We start from the raw sequence: 26594 nt of genomic DNA, 5'->3' as shown, positions 1-26594 counted from the left end.
ATTTTTAATGTCTGAATTGATGAATTCAATTGATTGCAGAGCAAGAAAGTTATTTTTACCCTCTTACAGCTCATGAATCTCTGAATGCCTAAGAGACAACTTATTTGTTACCCAGGTCTTTGCTAGTCCAACAATAAAACGTCTTCCTCCAAGCCTCACAATAGTCGTTTGATCACCCCCTAATTTCAAGCAAATAAGTACTATGCCTACATGCTTACACTGAGTATTACTAATATATAAATAATTCAGTTTTTCCCTAATTTAAAGTTATAAATTAGGACCTCTGACTTCCACTGACAGAAATGAAAACATAGTCATATATTTGTAACACATGCAAAATTCTTTTAGTATTTTCTTATCTATCATATTTTATTATTAACAACTTTATATGCTGGATATATAAGTCTCATTCATTTTGACAGCTTTGAACCTCTCTGTTATGGAAAGTTTACTTCAACTTTGGGCATTCATCCTTGGAACTAAAAAGGGTAGTGATGTGGTTCTTAAATTTCTCTGAACACTCAGAGGGTGGTGAGTATAGGAAAAACACAAGAGAGAGGAGGCGGAACATTCACAATCAAGCACCTCCCAAGATAAATGGTGCCAATTATATGCAGCTGGGAAATGCTATAAGCTGCTAACAGTGCAGAGGTTGGCTAGACTACAAGTGCTTTCCTCCACATCTGGTAAAGGTAAAGCTGACCTCACCACTTTGTGCCTGGGACAGGTAAACAAAAACACAAGGAGATTAGCATCAATTTCACAAGATCGGATGGAGTGACTACTGGCTATGTTTTTTGTTTTTTGGCCAGAAGGATTCTTACTGGAGTAGAAAGTTTAAAAAAAACCAAAACACTTTATTTCCTCCTTTCTCCCATAGTGGAACTTAGGATTGTTGCTTCTGGTTTGAGGTAGATAGTAAGTTACTGACATCCACGTGACTGCTTTCTGGTTGCTTTTATGATTACTAGAATAGAATTACAAATACTCCACTATTACTTCCAGTCCTCAGCCAGATGTGAATCCGCCAAGTTAAAGATGCAAACTTAAGATTCTTAAGATTTTTTTCTCACTACCTTTTTTTCCCCTGATTGGTATATAAAAGACAAGAAGTGAGTACTGATTAAATGCTTTAAACCCCAAAATTAGTGAGGGTGGCACTACTTACTTTTGTATTTCCGAGACAAGTGTCCACTGCTACATAGGATAAAGTCCTGAGGTTTAGATTTCAGCTCTCAGAATCACAATCCCTAAAGAGGGTTCACTAGGAAGAAAAAGTAAAGAGTCTCTGCTCTAGAAGCGTTGATCACAAACTCCAAATATTTCTAGTCCTCCTTTTTCAACCCTGAAGAAAAATATTCCTATGGCCCACATTTCATTTCTGATTTGGGACAGACACCCCAAAAGGTCATTTTGAAAAGTGTTCTGCCTTCTCCTTCATATTAATTTTATTAGATAGTTCAAAAGGGACAATCTGCCAAATTAGATATTTTCATGTATTCTTTTGTTGAGTAAGTGCAATCATCTACAAATAAGTTTTCTATTAAAATGTACTCACAACACAGCTCAAAACAAAATGACTTTTTAAAATTAAGAATTGTTATATTTGAAAGAGGCTAATGTCAACTTACTGCTGAAAACACACACACACACACAAAGGATTAATTGGTTGAAACTTTCACAAGAATGGAAAATGTTTAATAAACTTAGAATGATGGGCTTATTAAACTATAGTGTTATTTACAGCCATAGTTCATCAACCACAAACACAATAATGTGTTTGCATGGCATGCTATAACAGAAGCTTTATTCAGTTCATTCAGAAAACATTGGCAAAATAAATTTCAGTTGCAAATTCACAGATACAAGCTTCAAAGTATAAAGCTGTATATAACAAAAAATACAGGTAGTATTTATAACAATAACTTACAGATACAAACTAATGATACACTACAATTTCACAAAGGATTGTAAACATTTTGCACACTTGTCAGTCCTTTCTTTTAGGCAAAGTGCTCTTTTGATGACAAATAAATTAACAGATACACACTCGAGTGAACTATTTCCATACAATACAAAAAAAAGTTTTGATTTGTTTTCTTCTTGTAAACATAAGTTTTACCAAAAAATGAAGAATCAATAAAAGTGTCTTGCAGGCCAACTAGAGATACATACCTGGGCAGCAAAGTGATGTTGGAAATGCTTTGGATGTTAAATAAAAAACTAACATTAATATATTTTCAATGGTATTTTATACATAATAAATGACAAGTTTATATCCTTAATCATTTCTATCCCTGAAAAAAGGAATTAGGTATGACTTATTGGCAGTTGTGTCATTGAATGGGGTAACAAGGGCTGGAGTCCAAGGGTTGTTGGTGAATGAGCTACAAAATAGAAAGAAATTTGTGGATCAGTTTTGTAGGGTAAATAAAACTGATTTAAAAAACAAACAAAAAACAATCCAAGGCAATGTTCTCTCACTACTGATTTTATAGCTGAGGGCACCAAGCTACACTCATTCCACTGACCTCAGCAGGAGCATTAGCTTATTCAGCACAGTGAGTATAGTATTAAATGAGAATCCAGGAATGGTTTACCCCAAAATCTTTACTTGGGGTCACAAGCTTTTGCCACTTTACTGTCCTCCATCCATACCCCATTCACTGCACTTTACCCTGCAGCTAGAAACACGTGAGCTTTGCCTGCATAGACGTTGCTAGCTTTCATACGAAGGTGCCTCTATAGGGTGACCCCTGCCCCAAATTCTCATTTATGAATGCTGAGCTGCCTCGTCCCTAAACATACATCAAAACACATGTGACTTGGGCAACACTATAGTCATTCATGTGAACACACACAACTTTAATCCTAGTGTAGGTAAATGCATCAATGGTACAGGCTCTGATTTTTTCTTTAATCAAACCTTAAAATGAACTTTCCACTCTCAGTAAGAACTATGTTGCTTCAAACCAAATGTCCTTCTAAGAGCAATTAAGAAAGCTGGACACAATTTTTAGAAATCTATTTGAAGGCATCTGTTGGAAAGATACCCAGGTAGTGAGAACTTGCAAAGTCAAGTCCCAGGGAAGGAGAGAAATAAAATGAGGCTACATTTCCTCCACAAGTTTGGTAACAATTTTAAAAGAAAAGGAGTGTGAGAGGCTGAGACATCTAGCAAAGTTTTCAAGAGTTAGACTTTGGGGGTGGGGAATAAATATGAAAGATCAGGGACCACTGAAGAGAAGCCCTCGTTAAAAATGACAGACACAAAACAAAACAAAATGTAAGCTTTTCTGGGGATCCCAAAAAGCTAGTTCCAAGGAGCAGTGACCCCGAAATATACCAGTCCTCGTGAGGACTGATGCCTGATTGGATATACAATGGAGAAAAGACAATCTCTTCAATAAGTGGTGCTGGGAAAACTGGACAGCTACATGTAAAAGAATGAAATTAGAACACTCCCTAACACCATACACAAAAATAAACTCAAAATGGATTAGAGACCTAAATGTAAGACCGGACACTATAAAACTCTTAGAGGAAAACATAGGAAGAACACTCTTTGACATAAATCACAGCAAGATCTTTTTTGATCCACCTCCTGGAGTAATGGGAATAAAAACAAAAATAAACAAATGGGACCTAATGAAACTTAAAAGCTTTTGCGCAGCAAAGGAAACCATAAACAAGACCAAAAGACAACCCTCAGAATGGGAGAAAATATTTGCAAACAAATCAACGGACAAAGGATTAATCTCCAAAATATATAAACAGCTCATGCAGTTCAATATTGAAAAAACAAACAACCCAATCCAAAAATGGGCAGAAGACCTAACTTGACATTTCTCCAAAGAAGACATACAGATGGCCAAGAAGCACATGAAAAGCTGCTCAACATCACTAATTATTAGAGAAATGCAAATCAAAACTACCATGAGGTATCACCTCACACCAGTGAGAATGGGCATCATCAGAAAATCTACAAACAACAAATGCTGGAGAGGGTGTGGAGAAAAGGGAACCCTCTTGCACTGTTTGTGGGAATGTAAATTGACACAACCACTATGGAGAACAGTATGGAGGTTCCTTAAAAAACTGAAAAAAGAATTACCATATGGCCCAGCAATCCCACTACTGGGCATATACCCAGAGAAAACCATAATTCAAAAAGACACATGCACCCCAATGTTCACTGCAGCACTATTTACAATAGCCAGGTCATGGAAGCAACCTAAATGCCCATCGACAGACAAATGGATAAAGATGTGGTACATATATACAATGGAATACTACTCAGCCATCAAAAGGAATGAAATTGGGTCATTTGTAGAGACATGGATGGATCTAGAGATTGTCATATAGAGTGAAGTAAGTCAAAAAGAGAAAAACAAACATCGTATATTAACACATATATGTGGAACCTAGAAAAACAGTACAGATGACCGGTTTGCAGGGCAGAAATTGAGACACAGATGTAGAGAACAAACGTATGGACACCAACGAGGGAAAGCAGCAGGGGGTGGGGGTGGGGGTGTGATGAATTGGGAGATTGGGATGGACATGTATACACTGATGTGTATAAAATGGATGACTAATAAGAACCTGCTGTATAAAAAAATAAATAAAATAAAATTCAAAAATTCAAAAAAAAATGACAGACACAAAACAAAACAAAATGTAAGCTTTTGGGGGGGATCCCAAAAGGCTAGTTCCAAGGAGTAGTGACCCCAAAATACACCAGCCCTTGTGAGGACTGATGCCTGATTGGATTAAGTTGATCTCCCTCTGACCTAACCAGCTGCCAAAGGCAAAACTAAATCCTCTCTGGTGGAAGATATTAACCAGAGACTCAAATTATTTATAGTTTTCATACCTAACATCTGAAGTGCAACAAAAAAACAACAAGACATGACTTGAATGAAAACAAAGAGGAAAAAACAATAGAACAGACCCACAAAATACTGGAGTTGTCAGATATGTCCTTAAGTGTAACTATAATTAATATAACAATTTTGTTAAGGAATAAAGCGATAAAATAGATAATTCTGGCACAGAAGTGGAAACTATATAAAAGAATGAAATAGAAATTCTAAAAATTGAAAACACAATAACTGAAATTAAGAACTCAGTGGATGAGTTTTACAGCCTAGACAGAGAGAGAATTAGTGAACTGGAAGATAGGTCAGAAGAATATCTAGACTGGAACATGGACGGTCAAAATGCTGGAAAATATGGACTTTTTCAATAAGGGTAGAAACCATACTTGAAGAGACAAAATCTGATCCTTTTGCATAGTGAAATACATCAAACGATGCTATTCAAGAAGCACGTTTAGGCACACTATACTAAAACTGAAAACCAAACATAAAGAGAAAAGCTGGGGAAAAAAAGAGATTCACTTTTAAAGGAGCAAGAATAAGACCAACAGCTGACTTCAACAATAAGTGGTATCAAGTTAATTAACTATCTATATTCTAAACAACAGAAACAATGGAAGCAAGAAGACAATGTAATTCATACTGCCAAAGTGCTGAAAGAAAACAGCTGCCAACCTAGATTTCCACATACAGAGGAAAAACCATTTACAACTGCATCAAAACAAAAATTTATGAATAAATCTAACAAAACATGTGCAAGATTACTAAACAGAAAACTCTAGAATATAAGAGAGCATTTGAAGATGACCTAAATAAATAGAAAGACAGACTAAGATCATGGTATGGAAGACAATATTATTAAGATAGCAGTTTCCTACAGATGGATCTAATAGATATCAAAATCTCAATTGTTTTCTCTTTTTTGGTGGAAAAATTTATGGCAATACAAATGAACAACAAAGTAGGACAAGGTTGTACTACTGGATATCAAGAATATAGGCCTAGCATTATTAAAACAATTAGGTATTGATATAAATAGACCAATAAAACACAACAGAGGGTACAGAAATTGACACATAAATTATATGGACACTTGATTTATGATAAGTGTAGCACAGCAAAGCCGCTGAGAAATTGGCACTTTCATAAGCATAACAAAAACTTTGCTCCTTATTTTACACCACATACAAAATTCAATTGTAGATGGACTGTAAATCTAAATGTCAAAGGTAAAACAAATTTAACAAAATTTCTAGAAGATAACATAGGAGAAATATCTTCATTATCTTTGAGTAGGAACAATTTCTTGAACAGGTCACAAGAAAAGCACTCCCCATGAAGGAAAAAAACTGATGAAATGAACTACATTAAAATTAGGAACTTGTGCTCAATAAAACATACTCTTAAGAGAGGAGAAAAAGCAAACCACTGAATAGGAGATATCTGCAACACATACAATCATCAAAAAACTTATTTATATTCAATATATAGCCAAAACTAGAACAAATCAAGGCAAAAACAGAACAGACAAGCCAACAGACCAACAAGCAAAAGACATGAATAAGCTCTTCACAAAAAGAATATACAAATGCCCAATGAAAAAATGCTCAGTCTCATCAGTGATGAGGGAAAAGCAAATGAAAATAATGAGATAACACTACACAACTAAATTGGCTAAATTAAGAAGTCACACCATACCAAGTGTTAGCCAGGATGTGAAGCACCTTGAACTCTCATGTGCCGCTGGTCTCAGTGTAAACTGGTTCAACTACTATTGGAAACTTTTTGGCAGAATCAACTAAAATTGAACATATGTGTAGCCAGGACCCTATGTTCTACTCCCAGGTATATATCAAATCAAACTGTGAATTAATGGGCACCAAAAGGCATGTACAATAAGGTCCATCGCAGCATATGCATAACTGGAAATAACGCAAATGTCTATCAACCCTAAAGTGGATTGTGGCATATTCCTACAGTGGAATTCTGTATAACAATGTAAACAAACAAATCACTGATTCTTGCAACAATACAGATGAATCTCACAAACACTGTAGTTGAAGGAAGTGAGACACAAGAATACATTCTGCATGGTTCGATTCATATAAAGCTCAAAAACAGGCAAACCTAGAACATGATTTTAGAGGTCAACACCATATTACTTTGAAGGAAGAGGATAATGATTGGGAGGGGACATAAGAGAGGCTTCCAGGGTGCTAACTGCGTTTTACTACTTCATCTGGGTAGTACTTAATGGATATGTTCATTTTATTAATTCATCAAGCTGAATACTTATGTGTGTACTTTTCTATATGTATGTTTTGCTTCAATAAAAAAGTTTCTTTAACAAAACTCAGTAAACCCCAATCTAAAAATCTGAGTGTGAATACTTTCTCTGACCATAGGAAAATAAATTATTTAAATAGTTATCAGGAGAAAACCAAAAGAATGTTTTTCCTAAGTTAAAATCAAGCACTATGAGTCATCAATATTTGTATTTTAGCCGTAAGGTGAGTGTTAAACTTGTCCCTTAAAAGGCAGTCACCGAAATAAGAATGTTGGGTAGTTCTCCCTACTACACCCACCCCCGACAATATTTTTCAGCTCCTACTGAGGTAATAGTTAAAAATGTGAATAGTATATCAATAATATACTATTAGAAGGTACCAGAAATTGATTGCTTGGGAGGCAGCTGTTAAATATTAGGATACCTACCATCCATATAACTATGCAGCGCAGTTAACATTGTCCCATCTTGGGGCACATAGGCAGAATAAGCCATTTCTTCTAACATGGGTGGAGACAGCCTGGAGGGCAGGACTGCTGTGACTGGGGCAGAGGAGGAGTGATTAGGACTGACGTGTTTCTTGTGGCGTGCTCTACAGTTCTGAAACCACACCTGAGGGAGGAGAAAAGCAATGTAGCTATGTCACATCATCAGTTGAGTACATTACCAGTTCAGTTTACCAAGGAATGCAACCTCACTCTACCATGTAAGCGCAGCATAAATCTAAATAAGCTTTCTAAAAAAGAATTCTGTAGACACAAGAGAAACAATTTTGCACAGTTATCAATGGTCATTTTCTTTGCCCAAATAATAATTATTTGTTGATTTACTTAAAAACTGATTCTATACTAAGCCAGCATCTTCCAAAATAAAAATGGGGTAAGGGATTCAAAATTCCAGAAAAGTTTCCTTGGTTTTACTACTGGCATTTAGGACAAAAAGGAAAACGGAAAAAGCCCTTTCATCAGAAAACTTTAAAAAATGCACTACTAAATGTATTCTCAGACACCTGCTGGACTTATTTTAAATCTTTTTTCAAATGACTAAAATCCCTACTGAGAGCTTAAAGCTTTCTACAAACCTCTTGATTCAGTTATTCCAGTCACACTGTAACCTGCTGAGTTCAATTTCTCTTAGTAAATACATAGGCTATTCTCTAAGAAGCAGGTTAAGGTTAGGCTTATAATAAGAAACAACTAGTGATATTTAAGCAGAATAAAATAACAAACACATCCACTGGTGAAACAGCTCACCGAATGTAAAGAGCTAACCAGCCTGTTGTCCACTCTATCACAGAAATAAAGGAAGCATATTCTGGGTAAGCAGAGTTTTATGTGCAGGTCAGGGTAAGGCTAGACTGCCCAGAATGCTTCCAGTATCTAAGCTACATGCATTTGAACTCCCTGCTCTTAGATAAAACTTGTCTACAGAGTGTTTCTCTATTAAAATATTATAGTATTTATTTGCTATCACTCAGAGCAATTCTGTCATAAGAAGACAGAGAAGTGGAGGGATAAAAACATTAAGGAAATTAGGGTAAGAACATTTGGGGATCAGGGGAGAAGGCTAGGGGCATAAGTCTCTACCTAGGGCTGGTAGGTAGGTACTTGATGGCACTAGGGAATCAGGGCTAAATAATGTGGAACAGAAGGAAGCTGCAAAAAAGATTTATGTGAAAAAGTTGCCCTGATATCAAAAGGCACACCTTGTCCTTGGGACTCACAAACAGAAGTCTGCAAAGTATAAACTCAAGGGGTTAAAACCAAAGGAACAGAAACCAATAATACAATGGCGTCTGAGCACGTGGCTGAGCGGTAGCACCTGAGGTATATTTCAGGAACAAGCTTAGGTATGTATCAAGGAAAAGGAGTGAGAAGTCACAGCCTTCTCCCCCATCTTCTGGAGCGTTAGTTAGACTCTTAGGTACCTATACAGAGATTTTACCCAAAGTCTTCAGTCACAGTTCCTCCACAGGCTCCTTAACAGGTGCCACTGCTGTCACCCACCCAGCCACGAAGACACACTCACACATTCTCCAACTTGTAAGCAGGAACTGCTGTCACCTGCCTTTTCCCCTGACAGTGCCCGGAAGACAAGCACCCCAGAGGACTACATACAACCTAAAACACATGGTGCTGTGATTCCCAGAGTGTCTTCAAAGTATCTTATGTCTCCAATAAATTATATATTGGATGGAAACTGTTCAGTTATTTTAAAAAATCTCAGACTTTGTAAATAAAGATGAAGAAAGCATGACATAAACAGTAGAATGACTACCTTAATGCTAATTCAAATAGCTCCTTGGAAAGATCAACAGGTAATTAAGCAGGGAGAGGTTTGAAAACACAAAGTGTCATGTAACTTGCACAGCAAAATATAGTTGAAGATTCCAGACATCAGAAAACAACTTCTGACATGAGGGCTACCTAGCTTCAGGAATAAAATGCAGTCCCTTTGACTCTCCTCACTGACTTAAAATTTCCTCCTTCTGCTTTCAAACCTCTAACAAGGGTTAAAATTTCTTATGAGCAACATACTCTTTTAAAAAATTTGAGTTCTAAATTGTAAAATACATAAGCTGAAAGCAGGCCATGTAGATATTCTGCAAAAGAAAAGACTAATGCATAAGATGAATCTCTCAGAAAACCCAAAGAGTCAAATATGAGAATTTAATGTATGAAAAAGATGGAATTTTAAATTATTGGGAAATCAGTATTGGCATAATATTTAGAGGAAGCCGGCTAATAGTCTGGGAGAAAAGAAATAGAAAAATCCCTACTTTACAACATGTAACCAAAAGTCAATTCCAGATAAATTAGGGTTTAGGTGTAAATAATTGCGAACCATAAATGTTTAAGGAAACAAAAGCCAATGTTGATATACTCTCTAGGTGGAGCCAAAGCTATGAGAAAAAAATAGTAAGAGATTTGAATACAAAACCATGTAAAATTTCTATGTGGAAAAAATAAGTGAAAGGGAAACTGATGAACTATGAAAGTTTAACTATGATAAACAATAAACATCAGTACGATAAAGAGAAAAGAAATAACCCAGTAGAAAAGAGCACTAAAAAATACAAATTTTATTTTCAAAATAAGCACATGTTAAGGTTTACTGACAATAAAAGAAATATACATGAAAACAATGACATTTTCTGACTGCCAAATTGGAAAGGATGTAACAGAATGACAGTTTTTAGGATTTACGTGCATTGGGGAAAGGGAAATTTCACACATAGGTCCTGGTAGAATAAATTGGTTATGAACTTTCTGCAAGGCGATTTTTGTACTATCAGTCAAAGGCCCAAAAATGTTTTATCTTTTGACTCAACAGTCCCACTTTTAGAAATTTATCCTACGGACACTACCGAACAAACGTGCAAGGTATACACACAACGTTGTTCACTACAGCATTTTTATGATAGCAAAAAATTGGAAATAAACTAAATAAATTGTGCTATGCTCAATATGTGTAGCAATAAAAATGATGTAGATCTTAATATGGAAAGAGAACTTCGAGCACACTGACTGGAAGAAATAGCAATGTTTTATCATGTTTCTGTAAGATACACAATTCATAATTCACCTCTCTGAAAGGGTAAGTGAACAGTGATTGTATCTGAACGCAGAGTGAAAAGTAAAATCATCCATCTTTATTCTGTGATTTCAGCTCAATGACGATCTGCTCTGTTATAATGTCTCACTATGCAGACTTTAGCTAGTAAAGGTGAGACCTGTACTTACACCCTGTATAAGAACATTACTTCTACCTAATCTTTGGGTAGCCTAGTTTGCATATTAGAATCAAGGCCTAGTAATCAAATCTCTTTTCTTTAACTTTTCTAAAGTGTGCCCAATGTTAGGAAGTAGGCTAGGCGAAGAGGTTATGACTACTATTTGAGATCACTGTAATTAATCCTTCAAAAATACTGTGACGGACTATATATTTGAATTGCTAGTACTCCTTCCTTTGCCATCTTATCAAAAATATTTAAATTCAATCCTCACATATTAAAAGCCACCATCCAACAGCATATTCTCCAAGTTCTAGTGCTTGAAATGAAGTTAACTTGCTCATAATACTGGTGACCTAAACACCTGGAAATTACACGACAGATCTCTGTCTGCGGTCCTTATTTCTTCAAATAATAAGAAATGCTCTCAGAAAACCCTCCATTTTCCTTTCCTTCCAACTTCAAAATAATCTAAAACATAATAATCATGAATCTGACTTAGCTACAGCACTCACTGTCATTGAACGTCTAGAGTCTTAGATTACAAGGACCCCTCAGACCATTAAGTTTGAACTACCTCAACAAAGGAAGCTTCACTTCCAGGTACAGGGACTCACTACCTCGATGGTAGCCTATGCCATTTTTGTAGACTTACATCCTGAGAAAATTCTTGATAGTGAGTGAAATCTGTTTCTTTCCTACCTTCCCTTGCAGACACCCGATCCCGCTGCCTGTGGGACAGCCTTTCACATACGTTTAAAGACACCTATTCTGTTTATACTGTTTATATTCCTTCCCTTACCATCTCTGGATCTTTTTTCCAGATAAATATCCCCGTTGCTGTTAATACCAGCACATAATTTCTAGACTTTCATGACCTCAACCTTCCTGTAAAGGGAGCACTCTTTTCACATTGGTTCCCTGTTAGTCCCTTTCTAAAATTTGGCACTCTGAAACAAACACAATACCCTGGACATTTGAAAAATACTGAGGTCATGGCACTTGCCTCTTAAGAGAGCCTCATTACACTGCAGTCAACCAAATCCACTGGGAATCTAGGTCTCTGGAGAAGATACAACATCATCAGGTCTTTCCCACTGACTTCTCGGTATAAATGATTTTTTAATTATGAAATACTTCAGGCTTAATAAACTAAAGAATAAAATACCTGTTTACCAATCACCCAATTTAAGAAGTAAAACATTATATGTGCAGTGTTGGACTTAACCTTTTTTCTCCCCACTGAACTTCATCTCGATAGTTACAGTCACTAGCATTATTAATTCTTTACACCTTTTTTAACCTTAAATATTATTTAAAATTATTTTCCACTTCCCTGATCTGAAGGTAATAGAAAATCTTGACACAGTTGACCACTTCCATCTTGAACCCACCTAACTCCTTGGCCCTCCATGATGCTTCTATACCAGACTCATTCCTTGATTCTGACTGTAATGGCCCAATCCAAACAGCTCTCTCCATAAAGTCCGTTCTTCCCTTTTTATTGTCCGTGATATCTTTTGAAAGGATCTTACCCAATTTCAGGGGACTGGACCTCTCTGTTTGAGTCCTGTTCATCCTTAAAATACCTGTTTATGTGCTCAACTGCTACCATCATTATCTGATTATCACAGCTAGAAGGAAATTCATCTCCCTTCCAGCTAACAAACCCATTTTTAAAAACACCTATAATATTTCTGTCAATAGCACCATTCCCATGGATACTTTGACTTCAAATTTAAGAGTCATCTTTGATGTCTCTCTGCTTCCCCATTACAGTATCCAGGTCCTTTTCTTGTCTCTCTAGCATCCAGTACCTGTCATCAGTGTTCAGTCAATAAAACGTTTTCGGATGAATTCTAGGCCACTACCTCAGTTAAATCTCTTTTCAAAAAAATTACTATTTTGCTGGGCATCACACCTAATGTGTCAATTTCTATGCAGCCTCTCCCAACTCTAATTCTTCCCACGTACTGTCACCAGACCTTTCTTCCTAAAATCACGTAAAATCTCTTCCTGCTCAGAAGAGAACTCTACATGTACAGCCTCTCCAAGTTCAGCTCCAATAATTCCATCCCCCACAATTTGCAAACATAAATCTTATCTGTCAACAGATTTGCTCTAACTCGTCCTTCCCTAGTTTTGTTTACATCACTCCCTCTACCAGGATCTTTAACAAAGGCCATAGATATCCCACCTCTTGCCCACCCCTCCCCCACTCACTCACATACACAATAATAGAAAAGTAGAAAAAAATTCTGGCCTCAAAACCAGATCTAGCTTGGAACCACAGCTGTCTTTTTAGCCTGAGGATCCTTAGGGTTGCTCTGAGCAATGAATGAATGGTCAACAAATGGAAGCCTAGACCAAGCAGGCTAATTAACAGGTTTAAAAAAAATTGATTCGAGTGTGAAGAGACCTAAAATGGCAAGCTAATGCTTTCACATTTCTTCACAAAACAAAACAATGACAACAACAAAAAACAAAACAAACCCCCCCACAACAATTTACACTTTTAAAGACCTAGAATAACTGGATTGTTTGTTTTTTTGATATTGAGCTCCATGAGCTGTTTGTATACTTTGGAGATTAATCCTTTGTCTGTTGTTTCATTATGCTAACACGCATATATGGAATCTTAAAAAAAAAATGGTACTGATAAACCTAGTTGCAGGGCAGGAATAAAGACGTAGACATAGAGAATGGACTTGAGGACGTGGGGTGGCAGGGCGAAGCTGGGGTGAAGTGAGAGTAGCATCGACATACATACACTATCGAATGTAAAATAGTTGGCTGGTGGGAAGCAGCAGCATAGCACAGGGAGATAGGCTTGGTGCTTTGCGGATGACCTAGACCGGTGGGATAGGGAGGATGGAAGGGAGGCTCAAGAGGGAGGGGATATGGGGACATGTATATGCATATGGCTGATTCGCTTTGCTGTGCAACAGAAACTAACACAGTATTGTGAAGTAATTGTACTCCAATAAAGATCTATTAAAAAAAAAAAAAGCTAAACACAGAATTACCATATGATCCAGCAATTCCATTCCTAGGTATATATCTAAAGGAACTGAAAGCAAGCGTTCAAACAGATACTTGTGTGCTGATATGTATAGCAGCATTATTCATAATAGCCAAAAAGTGGAAACGACCCAAATATTTGTCCATGGACAAATAAAATGTGGTACATACACTGGAATATTATCCAACCATAAAAAGGAATGAAGTACTGATACATGTTACAACCTGGATGAACATTATGCTAAGTGAAATAAACCAGATACCAAAAGGGGGAAAAAAAAAGACCTAGAACTTTTAACATCTCTTGATTAACCTTTAAAATAATCACCTGTATCACACGTCTGCTCAAGCCTGTCCTTTCTGCCAGTTTCTGGAGGGTCTGTGCATCTGGGTTGTTGTCCTGAGCAAATTGTGCTTGCATAACCTGTTTTTTAAAAAAGTGTAGGTAGTAAATAGCTAAAAATAAGAAGCTCAATCTTATGCATTTTGATGACAGGAGAGATAAGACATGCACAAGAAAATGGGATACTTGCATTTTATTACTTGAAAATCAATACGGGGAAGTGTGTATAAAAAAGAATGCATATTGTGTACATTTATGCACAAGTTGCTATGTTGAAATCTTAAAAAAAATCTATTTCAACATAAAAACTTGTCTCAACTATGCTGTTAAAAATAAGCTCATCTTTTCTTCCATTCTGACAACCCACAAATGCATAATAGTATAAGTCTCTTTACTATTTTTTCCGTTTTGTTAAAAATTGCTAGCATTAAAAAACTTAAAAGAATATTTTTTAATCTTCAGCCTCTACTGAGCAAAACAGGTTGAAAGCCCCTACCACAATTTTTATCAGTCTGCAAAAGCAGACAGTGCAACAGATGGATTCCACTTAATTGTAATGACTCCATCATTAATTGTTTTGAGCACTTGCTCTATGCAAAGGAACATCTGGGATCTTAAAAAGAGACACCCATCAGCCCATTGAATAAGAATTTCCTGAGATCTAAACATTTATAGATGGAAAAGCTCCCAAGTGATTCTGGTCTCAACTTCCTAGGAGAAGATACACGCATGCCAATAATTAGCAACAATACAAGCTAAAGTGAGAGGTGAGGAGTGGGGGTGGGGGGAGGGAGAAGTACCAGAATAAAAGCACACGCCAAGGGCTTTGGATTCTTTCAGAAAAGGAAATCACGGAAATCAAGTGGGATATTTGAATTTTATTACTTAAAAGTCAATAGAGGGAAGTATTATAAAATATAAAGAAAGTATTATAAGAATGAGAAAGGGGAGTCTGGCACCCAACATGATTGTGCATGTCTGTGGGCATGTGATGGGGGTAATCTACCTAATGACAACCTGGATGAACATTATGCTAAGTGAAATGAAGTCCTGCTTAAGTCCTGCTGACCTCGACACCATTTCCAGGAGGCAAGATTAACTGCATTCTCCACTCTGCTCCTCATATAATACTATGTTTTGCCACTGCACTTGTCACTGGGTAGCTAACTAATGTGTTAGCAAGTCGAGCTCTCCATAGCAGATAGTGAGTTTCTTGAGGGCAAAGGGACTGTCTTATTCTTCATATCCGCAGGAGTTAATCCCCCTTCCTGTCACACAGTGAAGACTTTGTGACGGAATGAACCTCGACAATGTGAGGAAAATCTGAAGATAGCGTGGAGAAAAAGACCGATGTTGTTCCAGGAAACCTTATGAAGTTTACAAATTATATAATTTTTTTCAGTTAAGTTCTCGCTTGATAGTGACTCTTCCAGAATAAGGTATTCCTGGCTTCCTATCCAACTACACTTGTCCACACACTCGCTGTAAACAGCACATGTATTTTTCCTTTAAAAAAATGGGCAGAATCAGCCTAAAAGTTTATAATCTCGCCCAGCTCACTTCTTTCCTCCTCTCCTACTCCAAATGTGTTAACTTTAATATCTTCATGTACAAATAGAGTTGTGTTTATACGTAGTTAAGCATGTAACATCCCAAAGAGAAAAAAGAATGAACAAATTAATTATGTCTTTGTTTTTTAATTTTTCAAGCAGAAAAGCTGAACAGATATTTGAAGATTTGTTTGTAAGGCCATTATTGATAATTTATAAAACAAAAACAGCATGCTTTTCACAAATGCATTTCAAATTCACAAGTTTAATAATGGAAGTAAATTACATTTACTAAAGCAATTTCTCATTAAGGAATAAAGGAAAACTTAAATCAACACTGATGGTTTAAAGCTAGAATATGCTAAAGGAAAAGTAAGATGTGTTCATCAGTGTTTAGTCTCACAAAAGAACCCTTTTAATTTTAACTTGGTTTCATTACTCTCTGGTCACTAATGATGCCAAAACCCACCCTACTCCTTTTCTGAGCTCTTTTAACATGGTCAAGGAGCAAGCCTCTGTAGACACATCATTTTAAGGCCAGAATGTCTACCAGAAATGTGAGGAGTCTGCATAGTAGCAGCTGACCAACTTGATCTGAAAGCAGATTAAAGTAGGTGCTAACCCTGGCATGTTTAACATTAATAATAATTGAGCAAATACTTCCAATTACAATAAGCAAACCATAGTATTGCCAGAACTTTTAAAATACAATTTATACAAATGAGACAATATCTGAAATATTTTTGCTAACACAAAATAGCACTCTATTCTGAAAGTCAAACTACTTTTTCTTCCCATAAGCTTCTAAAGAAGAATTTGGGAAATTTATTTGTTCCTCTCATTTTAAGTCGTATGAGTCCAAACCAGGTAGTCTATGAATAGTCTTGACTTACTGATCACCTATATTTTATTGTTTTGCTAAATTCAAGCACTACTTAAATATATTCAGCTGTCTGAAAAGTAGGACAATTTGACAATGAGGTACACTGCCTGATTTATTAGAGGTTCTGGCAAAGTATAACGATTCAACTTATCCTAGATTCCTAAGCTACAAAGAACACTTGAGGACAAGGATTGTGTCTCATTTGTTTCAGCCATTCCTGGCACAGATAGATGCTAATAAATACTGAATAAATGAGAACATGCTTTGAAAGTATATAATTTCTGCTTTCATTTTAAAAAACCTATGATTCTGATATAAATTTTTAAAACATGATTCAGATCATATTTTCATATAATAATGCATGGCTTAAATAGCTTATGCACATTTGCAATTTAAAACTATAAGGCTATCTACAAGATTCAGAATCTCACTCTTGTTTTAGCTGCCACCGCCATTAAGTGGAGCTTTGTTAAGGCACAGTTCTTCTCATGGTCTCCTGGGAGGCCAAGCAAAATGAAAAGACCAGAGGTTTGGGGAGCAGGGTCCAAATCTCTTCTCTGCCATTCCCTTGGTGGTCTGCTCTGGGGGAGTCCCTACACTTCTTGGATGAGGCTACCTATATCAAGGAATTGTAAGAGATAAAAGAAGATAATGTAGAGAAAATGTCTGGCATAAGACTTGGTATACAAAGACCTCCACAAATATTATTCCCTTTCTATTTAATTAGTGCCTCTATCTTCCTATGAGATTGTATATCTACCTAAAGTGGTTTCAAATTTTCAGTTATCCTTTTACTAATAAATTTTTATATCAAACTAAAGCTATCAACCTTATGATTATTACAGTTATAGCCAGGCTTTCATGGAAACAGCCCACTTTATAAACAGAACATATTTATATTAGAGATTATATTTTAACTCAGACACCTTTTAACTACTGGGTATTTTGCTGCCAGATCTCCCACAGCTATTCATATCTCCTAACCTGGGGCTTTACGTGATCTTCATTACAACCAAATGAGGCACCCAAAAAGCAAGGTTCAAACAGATATTTCTTTCAACTGCCTTATCTTTCATTTCCTGCTTACTGACCATGCAGTCTATGCCTAAATTAAGAAATCAAAAACAATCTTTTGGAAATTTTTTAGAATAGATCTAGATTTTAATGCTAGATTGCTTCCAATGCCATTAAGTTCCCTTGGAATATTTGTGTCATATCAAGGCTTCTTTCTTAATCATTCTCAAACTAAAAATCCTCTCTTTTACTGCATTCATCTTAAATACTGCCAAGTATTAGAATACTATAAGTGAGTTTTCAAAATATTACCTTCATTTCTTAACATTGTATAAATATCCTTACAAGTCTGAGCTAAGATGGATACTATGTGTAAAGCACCCAGCCATACATGGTAGGCGCTTTACAGATGTTACCTCTCCTTAACATAAAACAAATATTTCAGTCACATTAATCTTTTAGAAAAGGTGATTTCTTTATCTGAAAAAAATGCCAGAAAGAATCATTGTATGCGTAGACTTAAATATAAAGCAAGGAGTAATTATTTCATTACTTTCAAGACAATTTGTATAAACAGAACTTATGACAATTATATTAAGGGCAACTAAGTTGAAAATAATCCCTCCCTTTTCAGGGAACATAATGAACCTTTAGCATCAAATTATAGAATTACTCCCTTTACCCTCTTTAAAAACAAGAAGGGTCTACTTGATTGGAGTCAATCGGTAGACTCCTATTTATGGTAAAGCGTTTACAATTCTTTCCTACTCAGAAAATGTACAATCTTGTCCATTAAAAGACTCAATGTGGTTTGTTAAAAAGATGAACACATTAGTGTCCCACAGACCTACACACTGAGCGTCTCTTTCTGTTAAGAGTCCCCAAATATTTTATCTTCTAGCACAATTACATGTAGTAATGTAAATGCCTGGGTTAAAGTAATTTTTATCAGGAAGTCAGAACAGATCAACATTTTCTTTCCACTTTGATGTAAATGCTAACAGACCCCAGGGAGACGAACTTGAATGACGAGTTCATATCACATCATGACTCTCAAAATATTGATAAACAATATGTAGGGCAATGTTTTCATACATCTAACAAGTTAGTTTTCACAAAAAGCATAGGCTAACCTTTTTGAAAACAAAAATGTTTTAAGACACCATAGAGATTATTTTTTGTTTGGCTTTGTTAGTTTGGGTTTGGTGGTTTTGGTTTTTGTTTTTGTTTTTTAGGTGGGAAAGGGCTTCAAAAACTCATAAATTCATTGTCATGTCTACCTGGAGCTGATCTGCTGTAAAGCTTGTTCGAGCTCTTTTTGCTGGTTTTGGATGATTGACATCTTGCTCTGTGAGGAGGGCACCTTCGACACTAATCCCATTACCTGCATTTAAAAAACACACCATTCATACAATAATAGGTTTCTTGCATCTCTTGGCTTGGTATGAAACTGTATACATCTAGTTTGCCAAATCCCTTAAGTTTTAGAACATACTAGAAACATACTGTGGAAACAATATTCCATCTGTAGGCTTGTATATTCAGTCAAAAGTGTACCAATTTGGAAGTGCACATCTAAGGCTCATCCTTACAAAGGCAAATACAAGGAAACAAATGGTTATAAAAAGCAAAACAGAACCCTAAACTCAAGGCTGCTTCCTGAGAATATGGCACAAGGAGAATACATATGCCATGGCTTTTCTTGTAAATAAACAGATGGAGACCATCACTAACAGTAGAGGGCTTAATGAGTTTCACCACAATTACACTGCACAAAGTAATGCTTTAAGATGACCTTAGGAAAAATCGTTATTGTCCCTGTGTTCACTGTCCCAAAAGATTCAAAAGTATTTTAAGTATATATTTACCATTTTCCACTTCTCTTTTTAAATTATCCAGCATGCAGTCATAATGCACTCTGCAGAGGACTTTCTCTTCCACCAAAGCAAACTCCTCTCCTGTGGAAAGTTGCCTTTTGCAAGAAAAGCAGGCAAAGCACGCCAAGTGATAGACATTCCCCTTGGCCCTCCGGACCCAGTCAGTAGAATGGATGTGCCTCCCACAGCGAGAGCAGCGAGTTCCATACCTTCTACATAAATAGAAGGGTGGGAGGTGAAGATTTTAATGCTTGGTGAGATATTCATCAATCTAAGATTAAATTAACACATTATTTACTCATTGGATTAACCCAAGTTAGGAAAGGAAACAGGAATCAATTATTTTTTAAAAGTCATATGGTACACAATCGAGACTTGAGATGGGATCATAATTCAAACCTGTTTATAAAACAAAACCTTCTCATTGTTACTCTAAAGGAGAAAAGGATTTTTTTCCTTTTAAAATAAATGACATAGGAGTTTCAGTATCCTTCTTGTAACAAATATCAATGCATTTATAAATTACCTAGAGACTCAACATAACACACACACACACACACACTCGAGGCTGAAACCTAAAAATACAAAAGCATACCATTGAAGATATAAATAATGACGTCTTAAAACCAAGTTGAGATAATTAGAAAATGCTCTAAATATTTTTTAAAGTTAAAACATTTAAAATTGATATTATCAAAGAATGAATAGAACAGAAATTGTTCACTCTGGTGTGAGGAAACCTCAGAAACCTCAGTGAAGGAAAACTCAGAAATGTTTGCTTTGGTGAACAAACTGTTGCAATACCATCCACAAGAGAAGGGGAAGTATTACCTAAAACTTTTAGACACATATCTGGACATTAAATGCAAGTTAATCTCAACAAAATGCCAGATGTAAAGATTTCTTTTTTCTCTCAGTCCTAGTGACCAGACACTCTCTGTCATATCTCCTACCACAATTGCAGTGGCATATCCACATTAAACTAGATAAGTATAGAGGTATTGCCAGTTTTTAAGTTAATCTGAAAAATTGTATCATAAAAATAAATTTCAGAATATAATAAAATATGAAGTATAAAAATAATCCTGAAGAACTAGACTTTCAATAAGTCTCTGAAACCAAACATTTTAAGGGGCTTTAAATTACCAAAAAATAAAAAAAAAATTAAGATTAGCATATCCTAAGTGAAAGAGGAGGCAAACTGCTACTATTTTTGAGGAAACAGAGAGCAAACCTGATGAGAAATATATGTTTTGGGTAATTATAAAATTCTATGACTTTATAAAATAAAGGACTCTGGATTTCATGAAGTGCTTTAAATTACCTAGCAATTTTATTCAAATCAATCACTAAACTCTCTTAAATCGGTTTTTGAAATTGAGTATAAATAACATAATTAGTATTACAAACTTCAGTATGTACTATTAACTTCCCAATTTCACAATGAACATTCTTCTTCGTTTGGAAATGCAAATAGGGAAAAAATGTGATAATTTTCAAAAGTCATGCTTAAGGATGATTTCAATTTCGAGATAGAATTTAATTCTTAGTGGATAGCTATCTTAGAAGAAACTTTACATTTAAACTATTATAAAGAGACCATGTGGAGAAAATGTTACATTTAATATCCTAGGAAAATACAGTCTCACACAGCAAAGATCAAAGAACAGACAAAAGAAACAGGATTTTTAGGCAGAATACGTAATTAGACTTGGTGTATTTCCGATACTGGAATGGTCACTTCTTCTGAATAATATGGTTTAATCAGTTTCCAAACTGCTGGCATTTTATAGGTATATTACAAGGGGTCATTCTATAGTAAACTGGAAAAAGCACAACAAAACCTTGATTTTTTTTCCCCCATAATTACTTCATTTTTGTCTTGCTACTCCCCCTGAACAAAGGGCTTTGTTATAATAAGTCATCTTATATTTCATACTTTGTATCTCTGCACTGCAAAGAAGTTCCCTGTTTTTAATACCTAAAACTTTCATTCGCCGAAGTGGAAGTAATTATTTAAAATTAATTTTTGTATACTGAGTTCCTAAAACACATAAGCATGCTAATTTTATTTGTTTTAATACAAATTATACCTCAAAAATATGAAGCATTCTCATTTTGAAATCCATTGTATAAGAAAAAGTGGGCTTCAGTAAATAAAACTGGACAAGAAAGGCTATTTACAAAATTCTCTTTGTGTAATACCTTCTTGGAGTATCTACTTACTAAAAAAAAAAGTTTCGGTGTACCTGAAATAATCAAGTTTGCAGAAAATGTCTTTGTCTTTAATATAACAGCTGGTATGCCTTCCTAAGGAGGTCCTGCAGACACTACAGGAGAGACACCGAACATGCCAGCACAGGTCATTCACCTGTGAAGAAGAAGAGGTTAGGATGAGAAGCCATTCTAATACCACACACTTAAGAGTATCCTTCATTGGTTTTCTGTATCAGGCAATTTTAAAAGCTGGCCTCTTAATATTTTAACACATGCTCTGAATGTTTCTATCTAAGAGGTGTCATTTACACAAATACGCATCTAGATATATTCTCTTTTAGACCTCAACCAGAAAATCACAGTAGCATGTTATAAACTTTGTGTTTAATTTTTAAAATATACTTTTGAAAAATTCAGGTTTTTTTTTAATTGAGTGTCTATTCAGGTTTTTTTGGTTTGTTTTTGTTTTGTTTTGTTATCGAACGTATATGAACAGAGGGAAAATTTTGGCCACTTTAAAGTCCTACATACTGGTTTTATATTTTTTTCCTTGACCAAATTCTTCCCACCATGAAACATGGTAGCTAAAGAATTCAAGCCACATCCCTTCTCAATCTACTTTTTAGTTAAAGTGAGAAAGAAAATGGAAAAGAAGCTTTGTAAGAAATACTTACCCATGTAAAGAAGCCAGGCAATCCATTTTACTTACAAAACAGAAATTCCTAAGGTAGATTTAAATGTTGAAATGGCCAAAGCCCTGGCTCCCGTCTAACATTAAATAATCAAAACAAAAAGGATTGGTAACCCTACTTTAATGATTTGGTTACTAGGGGAAAAAATAAATCTATTATAAGCAGTTCTAAAAGGGTACCCAACTATTTGCCATTTATACTTCAGGAAGTAAGACATTAAATGCTTTGATTTAATTTAATAAATCACAGCACTTTATATTCTATATAGGAGCATGAAACATTGTCAAATCAGGGAACAAATCATAAATAGCCTTACCTTAAACTGTTGCTATCATAATATAAGCGGCACATCTTTAGCCTTCAAAAACGAAGATGTGTATTGAATTCAATTTGCCTGTAATGCAGCCTCCTAAATTTTGCTCTTGTTAAATGGACACAAGAACTAGGCTTATGCTTAATTAAATTTCATTTAAAACAACGGCAATGATGCAAAAACACCAGTTATACTCTACAAATGGATCTAGTGCCTAATATAAGAATTAGGAAATTGGAAAAGTGGGAAATTGTGAAATACAGCTTTTGCTAAACTATTTCATAATAAAGACTATCTTGTCCAATGATTCTATCATATTAGCGTTACTGTTCAACATATTTTTCTGTGATATGAAATATAAAGGGTCCTTCGAAGCTGAAGAAAGTTTCACTGGCTTCTAATTACAGTTATGTGTCTCTTTCCAAAGCACTAATGAAAGTATCATTTTAGTGAAATTTTAAGTTTTGGTCTTGCTATAAAAGAACTACTTGCTCACCATGCAAGAAAACAGGGAAAATAGCAATAGGAAACAATAGGGAAAAAAATCTGAGGAAATCGAAATAAAAAAAATTAACAATGGTGAATGCTGTCCTATTAATTAGAGATGCATTTTCTTTCTATTTTTTTTTCCTCAAACAGGCCCAATTAAGTTAAAGTGTAGAAATACAGGTTTCCTTTAGTATTCCACTGTTTAAGGCCTTCTGCATTTTGATGTTATCCAGGCACTTTTTTTTTTTTTTTTTTTTTTAAGCAAGGCTAGATGCAGGCTTCAGGGCAAGAGTCATGGCCATTCTCTAGTTCCCTAAAGCCAGATGCAACGCCTGGTTTGCCACCTTTCGTCAAAGTTTACTTAAAAAAAAAAATCTCCTTCATCTTCCATTTCTTTTCCAGAGATGAAAGTAAGGTGAACAGAGAAAATTCTGGCGACTATAAACCTTTCCTGATGGCTACATTGATCCAATCTCTGTATGTATACATATATAGGACCAAGCCAGAAAAAAATCACTCAAATGACAGGACACTGAAGTATTAGATGGGGCAACAGATGCATCTAACTCCTCTCATGTTTTTTGTTCTAACTCCATTTAACTTGCCTCACAATATGGTGTTTTTCTATATTAAACAGTTATACCCTCAAATATTCTATTAGGTCTAACAATTATTTTTTCACCAGTGACTCAAATTGAATTCAAACTTATCTGGAAGAATAAGCACACAAAATGGGGGCAAAAAAGTTAAGAACTCAGTTTTTAATCATAAAGTGTCAAACTTTTGTTAGAACTAGTTTCCTATATAATAAGCAGCAGCTAGTTTTTTTGTACATATACTAATATGTACAAAAAGGGGTGGACTAAGACTGTATGTAGAAGACTTCATTGAGAGGACTCTGGTCCTACTACAAAGGAAAGCTTTAAAAGACTCTTCAGATAACTTACATTATTTTATACAATACACATATATAACATAAACATATGTTAACATATAAAAGATGAACATTAAAAATGATTTTATCTATTCCAGAGGATATGTTGAGTCACTTTATAATAACTTTTTTCTTTATCCTCTCTGCTGTGTAGTGGATCCATTTAGATCCATCAAGAAACATTCTTAAAGATTAAGCTAATTACTGAGAGGGCTCATTGAAAATAAGAAACTAGTTTTGATCCAAAAGATGGTTTTTAAAATATCCAAAAAGGCTCAGGTGTGGAAACACTGGAATGGGAATCTTAAGAATGCAGATTTAAAGAGAAAGCCAGCTTTAAGAATCAACCACCAATTAAGTAAATTAGTCACTTTTTAAACGTTTTCACCAAAACTCCTTTTGGTGCTTTATCTGGGTTGTATCTACAGGGTATCATTCCAACTCCCCAGATGAAGCAGCTTTGTATGTTAAGGGAGAAATGTAAAGAAACTCACTAATTTGCTTTTTGAATTCATATTCTCCATAATGAATTCTTTTGAAAAACTGGGGTGGGGGGAGGTGAGGAGAATAGAAAGTGAACTGGTTTGCTACTAAGTCAGTGTAGGAGAGATCATTATTTTAAATAGTGGTTTTAAAAAGCTATTGAAGTTGAAATTCCATGGTATTAGAATTAAGACACAAGGGACTATGATCCTTCATGCAATGACATGGGTAACTAGCCTGCCAGAATTTGTACTCCAAAACTCCCCCACAATATCTTGAGAGAAGTAAAACAAATCGAGACAGTCAACTCTCAAACCACCACTTGAAGCACTTCATCCCAAGTATTTTTCTTTCTTTCTGTTTTGTATAAATTTACATCAATTTCCATTTTTTTCCACTAAGCAATGAAGATGACATTAACAAAAAAAATCATTCGGTGGCCCTGAAGTATTAAACCTTAATGAGAGGAGGAAGATATTGAAAATGGTTTTCATTTAAATGCTACTACGAACTTTTACTCTGGAAAAGCCTCAGGTTAGTGTAAATAAACATAAGACTGTAAAATATCTATCCAGAAAAGACCCTTTAAGGCACTTGACAGTGGTTCTCACCAAAGGAGACACTGAAAAGGGGAAATCGATCAACATATACAGACCTGGAATCCTCATAAGCAGGCAGACGTGTGGGTGTTATTGGGGGTGGAGGGACCATAACCCGAGGCTCAGTAAAAATAATCGGGCAGGACCCTGTTTCCAGAATGGGTAAGCATTTCCCCACTTCTGTTTCTCTACAAGTAGGTGGCTAACTCCAGCACATCCACCCAGGGTATCGGCACGTCTAGACCAGTATGGGTCACACGTAAGCAGTTTTGCAACAGCGGGTATTCTAAGATTTCTTCTCCCACTCTTTCCCACCGCATGAGTTGCCCCTGACTGGGCCATAGTGCTGAGAAAGTCTACAATCTCCAGCGAGAACTTGAGTGGAAAAGAGAGGGAAAGTAAACTTTTCTCTTCTCCCAGAGCTCCCGGGGAACCCCGCTGCCCCTGGGCCTCGCGGCTCCGCCCTACCTTGAGAAGGTACTTGTCCACGATCTCCAGGCCGCAGCTGTTGCACACACACTTGCCAGGGGGGCAGACGGAGCCCGAGGCCATGGACCGGGGCGAGGACGACGGGGACAGTGGGGCCGAGGAGGAGCACGAGTCCTCGTCCCCCACTCCCTCGGGGCTCACCTGCAGGAAGCCACGAGGCGCGGTCTCAGGCGGTTCTAGACCCCTCCTTCTCTCCCCATCCCACAGACCCACGGGGGCTCCCTCACAGCCTCCCCTCCCTTACCCCAAACCACCCCCAGTTTCTGAGGTCCCGCTTCTCGCCCTCTCCCCCCGTGTCCATGCTCCCACCACGCCCCCGCCGGGGCTGCAGACCACTGACCTCAAGGACCTGGGGCGCCTGGCGGCCCTGCGCAGCCCGCCACACTGGCTCAGCTTCTCCCCGCGCCCCAGAACTCCTCTCCACCCGCTCCCCGAGGGGCCAACTGCGCCCGGGGAGGAGCGCGGGGACAGCAGCCCTTCGTCCTTGGGCTGCCTCCCCACGGCCCGGCTCGCCGCCACCCGGGTCCCTACCCACTCACCAGTCCCTCTTCCCCGGCGCCTTTCCGAGTCCTCCCGGCCGCCAGGGCTGCAGTCCGCCCACACTCCTCCGACATGAGCCCCTGGCACTGAGGAGGTGAGGGCGGGGAAGTGGGGAGGAACAGAGACGAGAAGTTCAGAGCCGGCACGTGCGGCCCAGAGCTTCAGCTTCTCCGCACGCGGGGCGGACTAATGAAGGCCCACGGCGCTCCGGGCCGCACGTGCAGCCGTCTGGGCGCCTGGGCCCGCGCGC

At 36.7% G+C, this 26594-nt stretch overlaps 1 protein-coding gene across 1 annotated transcript in view; it reads right to left on the bottom strand.

The window, feature by feature from the left end:
- Positions 1-1783: 1783 nt before the first annotated feature.
- The window catches only part of LHX8 (LIM homeobox 8), a 26962-nt gene continuing 2151 nt past the window's right edge, over positions 1784-26594 (bottom strand). Inside the window, exons 2-9 of the mRNA XM_024734612.1 lie at positions 26344-26430; positions 25784-25945; positions 21838-21959; positions 19580-19800; positions 18992-19095; positions 14250-14345; positions 7596-7779; positions 1784-2387 (exon numbers count right to left, since the gene is read on the bottom strand). Coding sequence (XP_024590380.1) covers positions 2311-2387; positions 7596-7779; positions 14250-14345; positions 18992-19095; positions 19580-19800; positions 21838-21959; positions 25784-25945; positions 26344-26430 — 1053 coding nt within the window. The 3' untranslated portion in view covers positions 1784-2310. The remainder of the gene's footprint in view (positions 2388-7595; positions 7780-14249; positions 14346-18991; positions 19096-19579; positions 19801-21837; positions 21960-25783; positions 25946-26343; positions 26431-26594) is intronic.

Source organism: Neophocaena asiaeorientalis, unplaced genomic scaffold, assembly GCF_003031525.2.
Source record: "Neophocaena asiaeorientalis asiaeorientalis breed wild unplaced genomic scaffold, Neophocaena_asiaeorientalis_V1.1 scaffold15, whole genome shotgun sequence".
Taxonomy (NCBI): Eukaryota; Metazoa; Chordata; class Mammalia; order Artiodactyla; family Phocoenidae; genus Neophocaena; species Neophocaena asiaeorientalis.
The sequence above is the reverse complement of the archived record's forward strand: the minus strand, read 5'-3'. Positions and strand labels throughout refer to the sequence as shown.